Source organism: Mauremys reevesii, unplaced genomic scaffold, assembly GCF_016161935.1.
Source record: "Mauremys reevesii isolate NIE-2019 unplaced genomic scaffold, ASM1616193v1 Contig10, whole genome shotgun sequence".
NCBI lineage: Eukaryota > Metazoa > Chordata > Testudines > Geoemydidae > Mauremys > Mauremys reevesii.
Genome location: NW_024100716.1, coordinates 117,588 through 133,309, shown reverse-complemented (window position 1 = coordinate 133,309; position 15,722 = coordinate 117,588). Strand labels below are relative to the sequence as shown.

Here is a 15,722-nt window from a genome sequence, read left to right as displayed (position 1 = left end):
AGTCACTCACTGTCAAGTGTTTTTCCGGAATCACAACAGAGCAGAGTCTCAAGGAGGTATTCAAAGGAGGATCAGGTCTTGGTTGCATAGATTTTCTCAGGGAGTTTTCACCATACAGAAAGGGCAGCATGAGAGAAAATGCAAAGGTGAAGAGTTAAAGACATTCCCCTTAATCCAATTACTTGTAACAGTTCTCTTGAGGAAGAGCAGGAGGTAGGTGTGGTGCCAGCCAGTCATTATTCTGTGCTATATGCCCCTTGCCTTGTGCCTGTTCCTTGAATTGTCTGTGTCTCATAAATCAAGTAAACTTGTTTCCAAGGAGCCCTCCTCCTGCTGACAGCACTGATGGGCATGGTGTGTGCAGGACATCCTGCTACTGCAAGAGACGGTCATGGCCTACTCAGGAAGCCCTAAGCTCTGCCTCTACCACTAAGAATCATAATCTAGGCAGGAAATCCCAAGGCCAGGATGAAATTAACATTAAGCACTTACTGGTACAGAGTCTGGATCCGGGGCCCCAGAAGGGGCGGGGCCTGGGTGGCAGGGGTGGGGCTGGAGGTCAGCCTCCCCCAGACAGCCCATCTGCACTGCCTGGCCTGCGCCGCCCGGGGCTCCTGTGGTAATTTAAATTTTAAATCGCCAGCCCCGGGGCAGATGCCCCTTTCCCCCCGCCCCCGCCATGTTGGCGGCCTGGGGGGTAGAGGGAAAGGGGCAATGATGTTAAAGCGCTGCTGTGGCTGCATACGGGCTGGTACCAGGAGCTGCTTTTTAAGAGTACATCGTACCGGCCCACTTTCACCCATGATCCAAGTTCTATTAGTAGAAGAACTGTCAATATTTCAGATGCTGCTGAGTAATTCTTCTATAAAGCTGATCTGAGTGACACAACCTGGTTCTAGTGCATTGTCCTTGTCTACAATTGGGCATGTCCAATACTGGGAGTTTGTCTTGTAATGATCACCTTTGGCACAAGGGATTTCTTTCCTAGTTTATAAAATAACCAGCCTCTAATGTCTCCGAATTCATATTCAATATGATATAGAATCTATTGGGGCTAGAAACAGCACGAATACAGTTTGTACAGAACTTTTCCTTCCAGTTCCAGAGATTGGGGGTTACCCGATGATCTGAGGCTGAGGTAAACCTGACGTCAGGAGGGGACTCATCACTCATATATGGTGATGTTTGTTGCTTTTGAGTTTTATTGGATATTTTAGCTGCATAAAGTCACAGATAAAACCACTGATAATAACTAAAAAGGCAGATGGGTTTTCTATTGGTTCCTTCCCGCAGCTGATGCCAGCCTCTGAATCTATATATTTCCCTTCCACTGCTTTGTTATCACTTGTCAGACACAGAGGAGCCCTGGCAGGTGCTTAGGTGCAGCCAGTGCAGTGAGAGGAGGGGACATTGCAAGTCAGGCTGGCAATGAAGGGACATCTCTCCACTTTGGTGCTGTGGCTTCTTCTCCTCACAGTTCAGGACGTAGCAGGTAAGTCTCCTCTGTGTTCATCAGGGGAGCTGAGTTAACTGGAACTAGGGTGGTAACTTTTAAAGTCAGCTTTTTAACACCAGTGTCTGGCTAGGAGGTTGTGACTTTTCCTTTCAGGATTGGATCTTACCACTGTTATTGAGGCTTTTGTTACCTTGACATTGGACTATTAAAATGACCCTAATGTGGGGCTGCACCTTAAAACTATTCAGAGAATGAAGCTGGTGCAAATAACAGCAACTCACTGAGCAGCGCATCTTGCTCCGACCATGTTAGAACTGTGCTGCAGGGTTTGCACTGGCTGCCCATCTCTGCCACAGCTCTGGTTAGCAGTGGAGCCTGAGCAATGGGGGGCAGGGTGCATTTTAGGACATGAATCTGGCCCAAAGACTCCAATACTGATTAGCAATAGGATTAAAATCGAATGTGGGACCCAGATATGATTAAAATAATACAGTGATTGGAACCTGTTGGGCTGGTGTTAACAGCATGAGAGTGATCCATGTGACTGGCAGGGCAGTGAACTGCTGAGCTGTAGCTAGTTCATGGGACCCCGATGTGCTGCTGCGCTAGCCTGAAGTTGATAATCAGAAATGTCAGTCTAAATTATTGTCTTAGAGAAAAACATGTTTATTTCACAGACAGCTCAGTAACTGTGTGGTGATTAGGGGCCTGATAACCAGAAAATCCTCAGCAAACCAAACCATCTAGCAGGTTACTTGGAGTTTATATTTCAGATTCCCAAGAAGTTCAAATATAATGTGCTGGGATTAGAGCCCATAACACAGCTGTGCATGACCTAAAAACAGAGGATTCTATGGTGGCTTCTGGTGCTCAGACTGACATTGCAGGAGAGGGACAATTATTACTGCGTGAGGGATAAATTACTGCACGATTGTGGGACGGTGTCACATAGCCATGCCAAGCACATGTTCCGCTCAGTGTATTTTTGTTGGATTTATGAGCAAATGTGCATCATCCCCTGAATATTTCTTATTTTCTATTGGAAATTTGACTGCTTCACATGATGCACACAGTGACGCGGGGGAAGCATAAAATACTCTCCAGTTACTTGTGGGATAGCATCATATAGTGATGCCAAGCACATGCTTAGCTCAATGTATTTTTGTTGGATTGATGAGGAATTGTGCATCATCCCTTTGATATTTTTTATTTTCGATGGGAAATTTGAGTTTGCTTCACATGTCACAGATATAGTGACACGGGGGAGTTTACAATATAGGGGATATCACCAGGTAGCTACTTTTCCCAGCATAAGATAGGTGCAGTATGTAAATGTGATTGTTATCCTGAAAGGTGCTGATGGCTGCCATTGAGGAGTCTTCCATCCTAAGACAATCACAGACCTTATGAAAGTCAACGGCAGGATGAGAACTCTCTTTTAGGCTCAACAGACGGAGCAATCAAAATCCTTTATTGAGTAAAAACAGCTGCAGACAGTGGGGGCTACTGCCAAAGGCACTAGGCACATGGGCAGGGCAGAGCTAAGCCAGGTGTTTCCCTTGTTGCCAATGCAGGGGCCAGGATACTAGCGTCAGACTGTGTCTGTTGGAGGGAGAAGCCAGTAGAAGGAGTTGTGACCGGGACCCTAGAAGCAAAAAAGATACAAAGCCTGTTGGAGCTCGCTGAAGGGGCAGGCTGGGGGATTTCTGAGCAAGGAAACTGCCGGCTGTTCTTAGTTTCTACTGTGTGTAGGGAAACAGAACTGTGTGTGCACTGAGCTAGAGCAAAAAGAACAGGAGCACTTGTGGCACCTTAGAGACTAACAAATTTATCTGAGCATAAGCTTTCATGGGCTACAGCTCACTTCATCGGATGCATAGAATGGAACACACAGAAAGATATTTATACATACAGAGAACATGAAAAGGTGGAAGTAGCCATACCAACTGTAAGAGGCCAATCAATTGAGATGAGCTGTCATCAGCAGGAGAAAAAAAAACAACCTTTGAAGTGATAATCGAGATGACCCATAGAAAGTGTGAGGATACTTAACATGGGAAAATAGATTCAATTAGTGTAATGACCCAACCATTCCCAATCTCTGTTTAGACCTAAGTTAATTGTATCTAATTTGCATATTAATTCAAGTTAAACAGTCTCTCTTTGGAGTCTGTTTTTGAAGTTTTTTTGTTGCAAAATTGCCACCTTCAAGTCTGTCACTGAGTGGTTAGAGAGGTTGAAGTGTTCTCTCACTGGTTTTTGAATGTTATGATTCCTGATGTCAGATTTGTGTCCATTTATTCTTTTGCATAGAGACTGTCTGGTTTGGCCAACATACATGGCAGAGGGGCATTGCTGGCAGATGATGGCATATATCACTTTGGTAGATGTGCAGGTGAATGAGCCTGATAGTGTGGCTGATGTGATTAGGTCCTATGATGGTGTCACTTGAATAGATATGTGGACAGAGTTGGCATCGGGCTTTGTTACAAGGATAGGTTCCTGGGTTAGTGTTTATGTTGTATGGTGGCTGGTGAGTATTTGCATCAGGTTGGGGGGCTGTCTGTAAGTGAGGGCTGGTCCGTCTCCCATGATCTGTGAGAGTGATGGCTTGTCCTTCAGGATAGGTTGTAGATAATGTGCTGTAGAGGTTTTAGTTGGGGGCTGAAGGGGATGGCTAGTGGGGTTCTGTTATTTTCTTTGTTGGGCCTGTCCTGTAGTAGGTGACTTCTGGGTACTCTTCTTAGCTACAGCAGTGTTACAGCCTTGGGTCCTGCCATAACTGAACATCACTGAGTTAACTCCATTGAAAAAAAGCCCCTTTTTTCTTAGTGCAGACTGGGCCCCATGCGTTGCCTGTGGGACTGCACTGAAGTGAGCTGTACCTGAATAAACGCCCCTGTGGATTGCAGCAAAGTGGCGTTTTGTATTTGCTTGGCATTAAAGGAGCAGGATGGTCTGGCCACGTACTGATGTGAACTGCTCTGTTCTCTGAACTCCACGGAGGCTTCATAAACGTGCTGTCCCCGACTCAGCCATACACTGCTGCAGCCAGCCTGTTCCAGGGGTCACGGTGGAATAGGGTGACCAGATGTCCTGATTTTATAGGGACTGTCCCGATATTTGGGCCTTTTTTGTATATGGGCTCCCATTACCCCCCACTCCCTGTCCTGACTTTTCACACTTGCTGTCTGGTCACTCTACAGTGGAACTGTCTATGTAGCCGTAACTAATGGGCATTGTAAAGATGCTCGTACTTGCTCCCAATCACAGGGACAGTCCTGGCTCTTCACATACTGTCCGGGGGCCAGTTCTCCCAGCCAATCTCCTAGTCCCTGTGAACTGCCTGTCTCCCAGCAGCAGCTTTGCCTCTCCACAATCCCGAGATACAAAAAACTCTAGAGACAACTCAGGGCAGGGGGTGGAACTCAGAGCTACTGGGAGAAAAGTCAATGGCAGGGAGTTGGGGCAGAGTCTGCTGCTCATCTGGGGAAGGAGCAGCCTGTACATGCAGGGCAGAGAGGCCAGGTAGAAAGGGGAGAAGAGGAGGGGGCAGAGCCCAGGGGAGGAGGGTGGGAAGAGACCAGTGGAAGAGGGAAATGTGTGGGGCAGGTGGGCAGAGGAAGCTCCAGTAGGGAGCACGAGGCTGTAATGCCAAGCTCCATAAGCAAGAATTAAGAAGTTATAAAAAACATCCAGTGATGTTACTCAGTCTGTCTATGGACTTGAGAACCCCCCTCTACTCCTCTGCCAGAGTGGGGGTGAGAATCACAGGCTGAAAAGTCACCATTTAATGCACCCAAACTGCACGACTCCCCCTGGCTGCTCAGCGGGAGACTGCGCTTCCCTCCCCTCACCCTTGAGATGGGAACTGCTGCCCATTGCCCAGCACTGAATTCGCTCTCCCCTCCTGGTTCAATTCCTCTGACAGATGAAGGGGTGACTGGGAAATAGCTTGACAGGCACTGAGCTAATTCATGTGGCGCGGTTCCCACTCACACACAGAACTTCTGTTACTGGTCAGGGGTGAGTTACAGACAGAGACACTGGAGACCTTCACTCTGACCTGACATTAACTATTCACAGAAATTATGTCACCATAACACGATGGGTTTGGTTTACACTTTTGCAAACAGCAACACTTCCCTAACTTCACCCCCCCACAACTTATCTGCCTGAGACTGGGAAGCACTGCCCCATTCTGATATCTCCTACCTCCCCATCTCTCCTTCACTCCTGCCCCCTCCCACTCCTGATCCCATCCCCTGCCTACTCCAGACTCCATTCCCCACCCCAATACTCCCTCCTGTCCATCGGCACCAGACCCTCCTCACATTTCATTCTGACTTCACCATCCTCCCCAATACTCCCTCATGTACCCCTGTTCCAGGCTACTTCTCCTCCCTCCCATCCTCTGCTCCACACCCCTCCCCTCCTCACCCTCTTGCTGCCCTGCTTCAGGCCCCTTCACTGCTCCTGTCATAGGTCTCACCCCCACTCTGAACTTTAGGGTACAGATGTGGGGACCTGCATGGACACTTCTAAGCTTAATTACCAGCTTAGATCTGGTCTTGCTGCCACCACTCTCAAACTAGCTCCCTTTGCTGGATAGTCTTGAGAGACTTCCTCACCAAGTCCCTGGTGAACACTGATCCAACCCCTTGGATCTTAACACAAGGAGAATTTAACCATCCCCCCTCCTTTCCCCCACCAATTTCTGGTGAGTCCAGATCCAATCCCCTTGGATCTTAAAACAAGGAAGAATTACTCCTTCCTACTCCCTTTCCCCCACCCACCAATCCCTGGTGAGTCCAGATCCAATTCCCTTGGATCTAAAAAACAGGGAAAAAATCAATCAGGTTCTTAAAAAGAAGGCTTTTAGTTAAAGAAAAGAAAGGTAAAAGAAAGAAAAAAAACCTCTGGGAGACAGCATATCAGCTAATCTCACAGACAATAGATTGAAAACACAGGATGTTCCCCTGGGCAAAAATCTTAATACACACAAAAATACCTAATTTGATAATTCCCTTAATGGCACCAAGACAAGTACAAAAGAAAATAAACATAAACCTATTTAATCCTTTCTAAAACTTACTACTCTGATAAGAGGCTGGTTCCTTGATCTTTTTCACTCAGGCTGAAACTGAAACTGACTAAACAAAGGAAACTTCCCTCCTTCCTTTTGAAACATCTTGTTCCCCCATTGGTTCCTCTGGTCAGGTGTCAGCTAGGCTGGTGAACTTCTTAACCCTTTACAGGTAAAAGAGGCATTAACCCTTAACTATCTGTTTATGACAGCTCCCCTTACACATGATCACCCCTGCCTCCTCCTGCCTTCTTTTTAGAGCCCCTCTGCTCCCCATGCCTCCTTCTGCCCTATCTCTGCTCTCTCTTTTCCCTTCTCTCCTTCCTACCCAATTCCTCACCCCCTCCTCACTTCTCATTCCTGTCCCCCACTCCAGACCACCTCCTCTCTCCACCTCTCCATGCAGACCTCCTTCTCCTCCCCTCCCTCCTGGCCACTGCTCAATAACCCCCTCCAGCCCCATGCTCCCTGCTCTCCCTCCAGACCACCCTGTGCTCCATGTCCACTCCTCCCTCCTGCCCCAATTTCAGATCCCTGTCTCCTCCCCTCCCTTCTGACCGTCTTTCCTGCCTCCCTGTTACCCCATTGCAGACCCTCTCCCTGCCATCTCGCTGGCTTCAGCCCCAGTGACAGTGACAGGAGATGGCTCCATTTGGAATAAGGAAAACTTGGTGAGTTGGCACCTTTCATCGTGTTCTCATGAGACAGGTAAAAACACCCTAAACCACCAGAGTGGGGATAAAATGTCGAGAGCTGCAGCACTGACAGCCCCGAATGTGAGGCTCTGAGATGGGATCAGGTGGCGCCATGAGGCCGCTCTGGGCATGTCCCATTCTCCTGGCTCTGGGCGCAGATCTCCTGCTGCCGGGCGCGGACTCTGCTGTGATAACGCTGGGGCGGGGGCTCCCTGCTCACTCTGACCCTACTCCGTGTCTCTCTTTGAAGGTGCCGATGAGCTGAGACTGGTGAATGGAGGCAGCCCCTGTGCCGGGAGAGTGGAGGTTAAACACCAGGATCAATGGGGGACAGTGTGTGATGGTGGCTGGGACACAGAAGATGCTGGAGTTGTTTGTAAGCAGTTGGGATGTGGAGCTGCTGTCAGTGCCCATTCTGATGCTCATTTTGGAGCAGGATCTGGACAAATTTGGCTGTATGAAGTTGCCTGTGATGGTACCGAGTCTGCTCTCTGGCACTGTGGGAACGATGGATGGGGTAACAATTACTGCATTCATGACTGGGATGCTGGAGTCACCTGTTCAGGTAAGAATCAGCCAGCTCTATCCTGAAAGGCAAATCCCCTGAGACAAAAGGGTTTGAACCCAGAGGGCGTCATGTGCCCGTGACCCTAACGAGAAATGAACAAAAACCAGAGCAAGTCCTGTCATTATTGTTATTACTGAGCTGTAGTTATTACTGTTCATTTCTCTGGTCACTGAGGAGCCCCCCTGTGTGACTGTAAAGTGTTTTCATTATCTCGTTTCCAGCTGTTTCAGTGCCTCGTCTTTCCTTTCCCTTTCCCACTGAATGGGTCTAAAAATGCAGACAGGAGAGAAAATGAAAAAGGAAAATGTCACTTAGGCTCCTAAGTTGCTGAGGCACTTTTGAAAGTGTTACACTCATGCCAAAATCCAGACCCAGACACCCAACCACAGAGGTACAGAGGAGGTGGCATTTATGTAGCCCCTTTGCCATCCTTATAGGGTGACCAAGGAATGGGGGGATTCTCCCAGCTTGGCCAGAATTAGATTTAGCCGAGAGAACTCCCCTGTCTTCTCTGTTACTTCTCACATTTTGGACCAACTAGTAATAGAAAATTTCAAAACCTCTGATACACAGTGGATCCGGCATAGCATAGAGAGCTCAGCCAGAAATATACCTCAACCCTACACAGCACAGGAATATCATATTATGGAGACATTTGTTGTGACTCAGCTACAGCTACAGACCCATTATAAGTTTTATTTTTAACTTCTCTTTTCTTAACATTTAGTAGGAATAATATCTTCCTCTGAATATAGCACAAGGAAGAGAGAATATTTTCCCATAGTTCCAAAAGTTTTAGCAGCTCCCCCAGAGATGGGAGCTCAGGGCAGTGTTTAATCTCAACCCTTTCCTGGATTTTGTGTTTCAATGACAAATATCAATACACTCTTCACATGGGGGGAGGGGTTGTATGCAATTTCTTAGTATTTTTTAAAAAAATAAAAAAGCTGGGGTGGGTGGGAACTTTACAGAAATTGATTGCCAGGGGTTTGAAACTCTGCAGAAACCAGATTGACCTTCACCATTGTAAATTCCCTAACCTGGTAACAACAACTGCAATGCCTTGTGGTGCACACCTAGCAAGTGCACAGCAGGGAGTCCCTCTCCTCTGAACCTCACCAGGAGGAGGGAGCTGCACAAGAACCAAGGGGTATCAGAGCAAAAGTCCCTTCTGTGCACCTTTCTGTAAAACTGCTGCTGCATCTCAGCTGGAGCTGCACATTTGCAGTGGGAATAAAGTTTGGGTTTGTAACAGGGCACTTGAAGGGCCGGGCTGCCTAGTGGTTGCTGTGCCTGACCTCCAGCTCCTTGTTTTCCAGGTTAAGTTGCCTCCGTATATTAGGCAGTGGGGTAGGGAAACCCAGGCCCTCCCTCTCCCCTGGGTCCCAGGCCAGGGTTCTGCATGCATCTGCCCCGAATAGGATCTAAATCCCCTGCCCTGGGCTACTTCCTACCACTGTCCCTTTTGTTTGGGGCATGGCCCCTGTCATAAACAGATAGTTAAGGGTTAAAGTGTGTTTTACCTGTAAAGGGTTAACATGCAGTACCTGGTGACCACCTGACCAAAGGACCAATCAGAGACGAGATAATTTCAAATCTCTGTGGAGGGAAGCCTTTGTCTGTGTTCTTTGTGAGAACTGTTTTTGAATCTAACAGAGGACAGTCATGTCTCCAAGTTCTCCTGGAGTAGTTTCTACTAATTAATAGTGAGTATTAATTAGAAAGGCGAATTAGTCTTATGATTTGATTTCTATATTCGCAATTGTGTGTTTGCTAAAGGAAATGCTTTATTCCTGTTTGCTGATATTGCTTTTTACTGAGAAAGGGGGAGGGGGAATTCTCTCCAGAGATTGATAAGGTTACTCCCTATGAGTGTCCAGCTTGGGCTCATAGAGATTCTGTATTTTCTTTTTGTTCTCTTAATAAATTCTTTTCTTTTCTTTGGACTTGGTTAATTCCTTCCCTTGGGGAAATTCAGGGGAAGGGGAGGGGGAAGTGGACTGCTTCCCTGTGTGTAGAGATTCAAGGCGTTTGAATCCAGGCATTCTGTCTCCGGAGCAGGCTGGAGAGAGGGAAGAGGGGGGAGGTTCCTCCTCTGTGAATTGATCTGTGTTCCCAAGGGGGGAAACAGGGGTGTCCCGGCCCACGGAATTGACCGGGTGGTGGCAGCCGAAGGGGAGACCTACCCTAGGATTTTGGGGTGGGGGGAAGACATGCGGGTCCTCACTTTGAAACCGCCCAGTTTCAAGTGAGGGTAGACTCTGACAGCCCCTCTAGTCCCATTCACTGGTGGCTTGTATCCCATAGCGCCCTATCGTGGATCTTGGGTGGCCTCATTCTGTGGTCCCCGGCTCCTTCAGGTGGGGCAGTGCTTACCCCCTGGTGGCTGCCTCGGCTGGCAGGCTAGTGACCCTTCCCCTCAGGTAGGGAAGTGGATCGCTCCTGCCTCTTCGCCAGTCAGCCCTCAACTGAGCCAGGCCCTCTCCTTTTCTCCCCCCAGGCCTGGCATTGGCTGCAGATATAGTGGGGTGGGGCTAGCTGGGCCCAAAGGCTCCCTTTAACCCCTGCCGTGCTGGCAGGGTCGTTCCACATGCCTGTGCTGAAGGCTGGAGAGGAGGATGAGTCTTTCCATGGCCCTTATAGTTATGTCCATCCTTGTCATTAATCCCCGTCTTCCCTGGATAGAAGTGCAGGGCCAGCTCCTAGGGTTCCTTACTCAGGCAGGCAGCTATTGCCTGTAATGTGAGTTTGCTTTGTACAGACTGAGTAGAAACAGAATAAAGGACTCAGGATTGGGCCCATTCAGAGTTATTCTAGAAATAACCACTCAGCTGCCTACAAACTGCCCTGTGCACTAGATATCACTGAGAACAAAAACATACGGGAGCTGTGATGTTTCTGCACCAGTGATTTTTGAGAGATGCTGTCCTGACAGAATACTAGAAAACTTTACAAAAAGTGACAGTTGTCTTCTTATATGCAGTGTTGTTGTAGCCGTGTTAGTTCCAAGATATGACAGAGACAGGGTGGGTGAGGTAATATCTTTTATTGGACCCATTTCTGCTGGAGAGACACAAACTTTTGATCTTACAGAGACGACATCTGTGTAAGCTAAGAAGCTTGTCTCTCTCACCAACAGGAGTTGGTCCAATAAAAGATATTACCTCAGCCACCTTGTCTTTCTTAACCCCTTCTTGTCCAGCTTTCACTTCTCATTTCTGGTTGGATTAATACCAGACTTCGCCAAAACATTCTCCTCTACCAAGGTTCTTTTTCTTTCCTTCCTTCTCTCTCTTTTCAACTTCAAGGGTGAGGCGCTTCTCCTCAAAGCAGACCACTGTCTGATGAAGGATGAAGCGTCATTGAGGTTGGTTGGTTGCTTGCTCCTCCCAGATTGTGATGTCCACATGAGTTTTCTTGAGATACACTTTCAGTGTGTCTTTGTAGGATTTCCTCTGACTACCATGGGATCTCTGACCATGGGTGAACTGAGAGTACAGGGCTTGTTTTGGGAGGTAAGAGTCTGGCATCTACACATAATGTCCAGTCCAGCAGAGTAGGTGAGTGAGGATCATTGCTTCAGTGCTGGTGACATTAGCTTCAATGAGGATGCTGGTGTTAGTGCAGCGATCTTCCCACTTGATGCAAAGGATCTTCCAGCGATATTGTTGGTGGTACCTCTCCAGACTCTTAAGGTGCTGTTGATAGGTCTCCCAGGTTTTGCAGCTATAAAGGACTGTAGGAATAGCAATTATCTCATATACCTGGATCACTCCAGAGCAGTTTCCCAAAGGAAGCACTTGCGCATTGGATCCTGTGCTGGATCTCACTGTCAATTTTTGCATTTTGAGAAAGTTGGCTACCAAGGTAACAGAAGTCCTCAACTCTCTTCAAGGTCTGTCCCTTGTTGGTGATTTGTGGTGGCTCATGTGCAAGGCCTGAAGCAGGCTGATGGAGCACTTTAGTTTTCTTGATATTGAGTGAGAGTCATAGGTGTCGGTAAGCTTGTGCAAAAAAATCCAGTGTGGACTGAAGGTCATTCTCAGTGTGTGTGATGATGACACAGTCATCAGCGTACTGAAGATCAGTAATGGACGCCCTGAGGACCTTAGACTTAAAGTGGAAACATCAAAGATTAATAAGCTGCCCATCCATTCTGTATTGAATGTAAACTCCATTAATACATTTTGGAGGGCAGGCAAATCTGGGCAGCACCTTACACATGGGTTCACGATTGACAGAGTCAAAGGCCTTTGTCAAATCAATGAAGGCCATGTACAGGTCCTGATTTTGCTCCGGAGACATTTCCTGGATTTCGTGGGCAAGGAAGATCATGTTGGTTGTCCTGTGGGATGGTCTGAAACAGCACTGAGATTCTAGCAATATTTTCTTAGAAAGGGAAAGTCATTGGTTTAAGAGGATATGGGTGAGAATTTTCCCTGCTGTAGATAGTAAGGCAATGCCACCATAATTTCCACATTCCAACTTATCTCCTTTTTAACGATTGTAACAATGTTGGCATTTCTCAAGTCTTCTGGAATCTTCTCATTATACCAAATTTGAAGAAAAATGAAGCTCCCAACAACATAGCTCTGAGGATCATTGGAGCACACAAGCCCCTTCGCCACAACAAGGTGATGGTCCCTGAAGAGGGGTTGAAGCAGTGGCAAGATGTGTAACTAATAAAATTATGCTGAAATTATGCTCCTGGCTGTTGTGGGCCAGAGTGGCACCAGGCACTAGAACTGAGATGAGGGAGACTGTTCCCACCTACTGGGCCCAGGCAGTGTAGGGAGGAAGCTACCTGAATTGAATGCAGACCGGGGTGAGACGGGAAAGTGGATGAGGACAAGGATGCAAGGGGAAATATTCTGAGCCTGGAGGCTGGTGGATGGAGAGAAACTGGGTCTGGGAGAGAAAGCGGGAGATGGGGACTGGCTGGGCAGGGAGACTGGGACTCGGAGGAGGGGGAAAGAGACTCGGATTGGCTAGGCAGGGTGATTAGGTCAGGGAGTGGGTGGGAGAGACTCTGACTTGCCTAGCAAGGAGATTGGGAGCTGGGGAGACTGGGACTGACTGGATGAGGAGTGTGGGACTGGGAACCAGTGGGGAGGAACTGGAGGCAGGTGAGGAAAAACAGATCAGATCAGGAACCAGGGTGTCAGGGGAGTCTAAGAGTAACTGGGTGATGAAACTGGAATAAACAGCCAGGGTGGGGTGGGAGAGACTGAGAGCAGATCTACATGAACCTTTAGTTTGTGGCAAGCTGGGGTGTAAATCTCCCCTGCACTGTCCTGCCAGGCACCAAATGCCCATGTGGATGATGTTGCTGTACACTGAGGCCTTGTCTACACTACTGCTTAAGTTTCTGTAAATTACATCACTCAGGGATGTGAAAACTCGCTCCCCCCACCCCCGAACAATGTAACTTACATCGACTTGAAGCAGTGTCTGCATCACACTATGTCAGCGGGAGATGCTCTCCTGCCAGCAGAGCTTCTGCCTCTCAATGGGGTGGACTAATTATGTTGACAGCAGAGCACTCTCCCATTGACGTAATGCGTCTTCACCAGACATGATAAATCAGCACTGCTGCATCGATACAGTGGCACTGGTTTAGTGTGGTAGCAAAGAGAAGCCCTAACAGTTCCCGAATCTGCTTTGATCTATCCCATTTCCAAGCATTAGGGAAATGTTAGTGTGCAGCAGCAGCTCCACACAGACACTCAGTGTGCAGCAGGCTAGTGTGGGGTAAATTTACCACCCAAACAGACTAAGTGTGTGTAGATAGAAACCCTCATACTGGATGAGGCATCCAAGGAGGGAAACTGGTGCTTGGGGCAGACAGGACAACCCAACACAAGGGTAAGAGTGAGAAACAGATCAGCTGAGGACCCCAGAAGGGAGGGAGAGCACAAAAAACAGGGGGGAAACCGGGACTTGGCTGTGGAAGCCAGAGGTGAAGTCCAGGATTGGCTTGTCCAGGAGATTGGGACTGGGGAAGAGAAGCTTGAGGAGTGGAGACTGGAACTGGGTAGAGAAGAAGAATGGGACTGTGTAGCAGGGTAGTTACCCTGATCCTGCCATGAAGGGCTTAAAACAGCCCTGGGAGAGGGCTGTGGCAGGGGAAAGGCTGGGCTGATTGGAAAGCAGCCACAGCTGAGCTGGTTTAATGGGGGCCCATCTGGCTCTTATAAAAAGACTGTGAGGCAGTGGTCCAAGAAGAGTCTCTCTCCAGGCTGGGAGAGAGCAGGGCCTGGCTGCCTGTAGAAAGGGTACTAGGAGTGAAGCAGGGCTGAGGGAAGGCCAGAGGAGCAGGGGAGCTCCAGGCTGGCAACTCCCCAGGCTGCAGGGCCTAGTCCAAGGCCCATGGAAGTACTGGGAGGCAGAGAAGGCAGCAGGTCTGAACCCCCTTGCCTATGATGAGTGGCTTTTGCACAGCAGTGTGCACCAGTGAGCAGGGGCTTGGTGATGACTGGTAGTATCCCAGACTGAGGCAACGTGAGGATTAGAGGGTTGGGGGTTTCCCAGAGAGGGGAAACCCATAGAGACTGGTGGGGGTACTTCCAGGGGATAGCCCAGGGGTAAAGGGGCAGTGGGATCTGGGAGGGACATGGGGCCCAGCTACAATTGGGACAGTGGCCTGCAGAGGGCGCGCAGGCTGGAAAAGAGCTAATTCCCTTAGATGACCAGCAGGAGGCACTGCAGGGATGAATCCTGCGCCTTTACAGGCTGGGACACAGCGCATGGGATGGGGAAGAAACAGGACCGGGATAGGGACAGCTTGGAGGGGATGCAGAAGAGGTTAGGCTTGGGGGGGACAGGGGAAGAAGGGTCTGTCACTACTAGAACACTAGAACACACACCTCTCTGGAGCCTGGAATGGAACCCAGTATCCCTGAGTTTTGCCATTCCCCTGCTGTCAGCAAAAATCTGTCAAACCCTCCAACAACATTTTTGGATCCCCCTCTAGTGCTGGTCCACAAAGAGGATGACAACCTACTACTGCTGTCAGTTACTCCATTAGCTCAAGTGGCAATGGTTTCTGTGGTGGATCTAAAGGTTCCAACTGTGCAGATGACACAGGTCGGTGTCACGGGGTTGCCATCTTTCTAATAGCTAGTAATCGAATCCTTGAGGCTCTACCCCCTGCCCTGGTTCTTCCTCCCAGGGCTATGCCCTTCTCCACCTCTTCCCCCAAGGCCCTGCTCCTGCTCCACCTCTTTCCTCAAGGCCCAGACCCTTCTCTGCCTCTTCCCCAAACCCTACCCTTTCTGTGCCTCTTTCCCTCAAGGACTTGCCCCCGTCGCTCACTCCTCCCCTCCCCTCATCACTCGCTGGATCATCTCAAGGAGCCTGCCTGCAGGTACGAAGCCGCCCTGGCTGAGCAGGGGCTGGCACAGATTAATGACCCAGTTCCCCCCACCCCAGCCCTGTGGAAACCAGGCTTTTGGTACAAGTGCCATTTAGATCCCTTTTCAACCGGACTTTCCAGTAGAAAACCAGGCACCTGGCAACCCTAAATGGTACCTGGACAAAATCAGACTGTCTGGGTAAAACCAAGATGGGTGATATCTAGAGGGTGGCAACATGATTCCGCATCTTAGAACTTCTGATTTTTCAGTTTGCTTTTTTAAAAACCCAGGAAATTATGCACAAAGCTTTACTTGTAAGGCACATTAAGTTTGCAAAGTTGAGCAGTGAAAAACAAGGAAATGGCAGAACTGAAGTTGCCTTTGCAACTTTATTTGGCCCACTTGTACGTATGCGTTAAGATACCATCTTTAATTACATGATAAGCTATTTTCTCCATGAGCCAAGGATCTACTGGGGCCAAGATTCCCTCTCTGGGCTTGATTCTGAGATTTCCATGTAAGGGGAGCCCTGTAGTTGTAGTGTCTTGGCTGATTCTGTTGT

The 15,722-nt window shown here is 48.6% G+C and overlaps 1 protein-coding gene across 1 annotated transcript in view; it reads left to right on the top strand.

Annotated features, from left to right (window-relative positions):
- Positions 1-1,428: 1,428 nt before the first annotated feature.
- The window catches only part of LOC120392547 (antigen WC1.1-like), a 63,108-nt gene continuing 48,814 nt past the window's right edge, over positions 1,429-15,722 (top strand). The window contains exons 1-2 of the mRNA XM_039517366.1: positions 1,429-1,492; positions 7,488-7,802. Of these exons, the coding sequence (XP_039373300.1) occupies positions 1,429-1,492; positions 7,488-7,802 (379 nt within the window). The remainder of the gene's footprint in view (positions 1,493-7,487; positions 7,803-15,722) is intronic.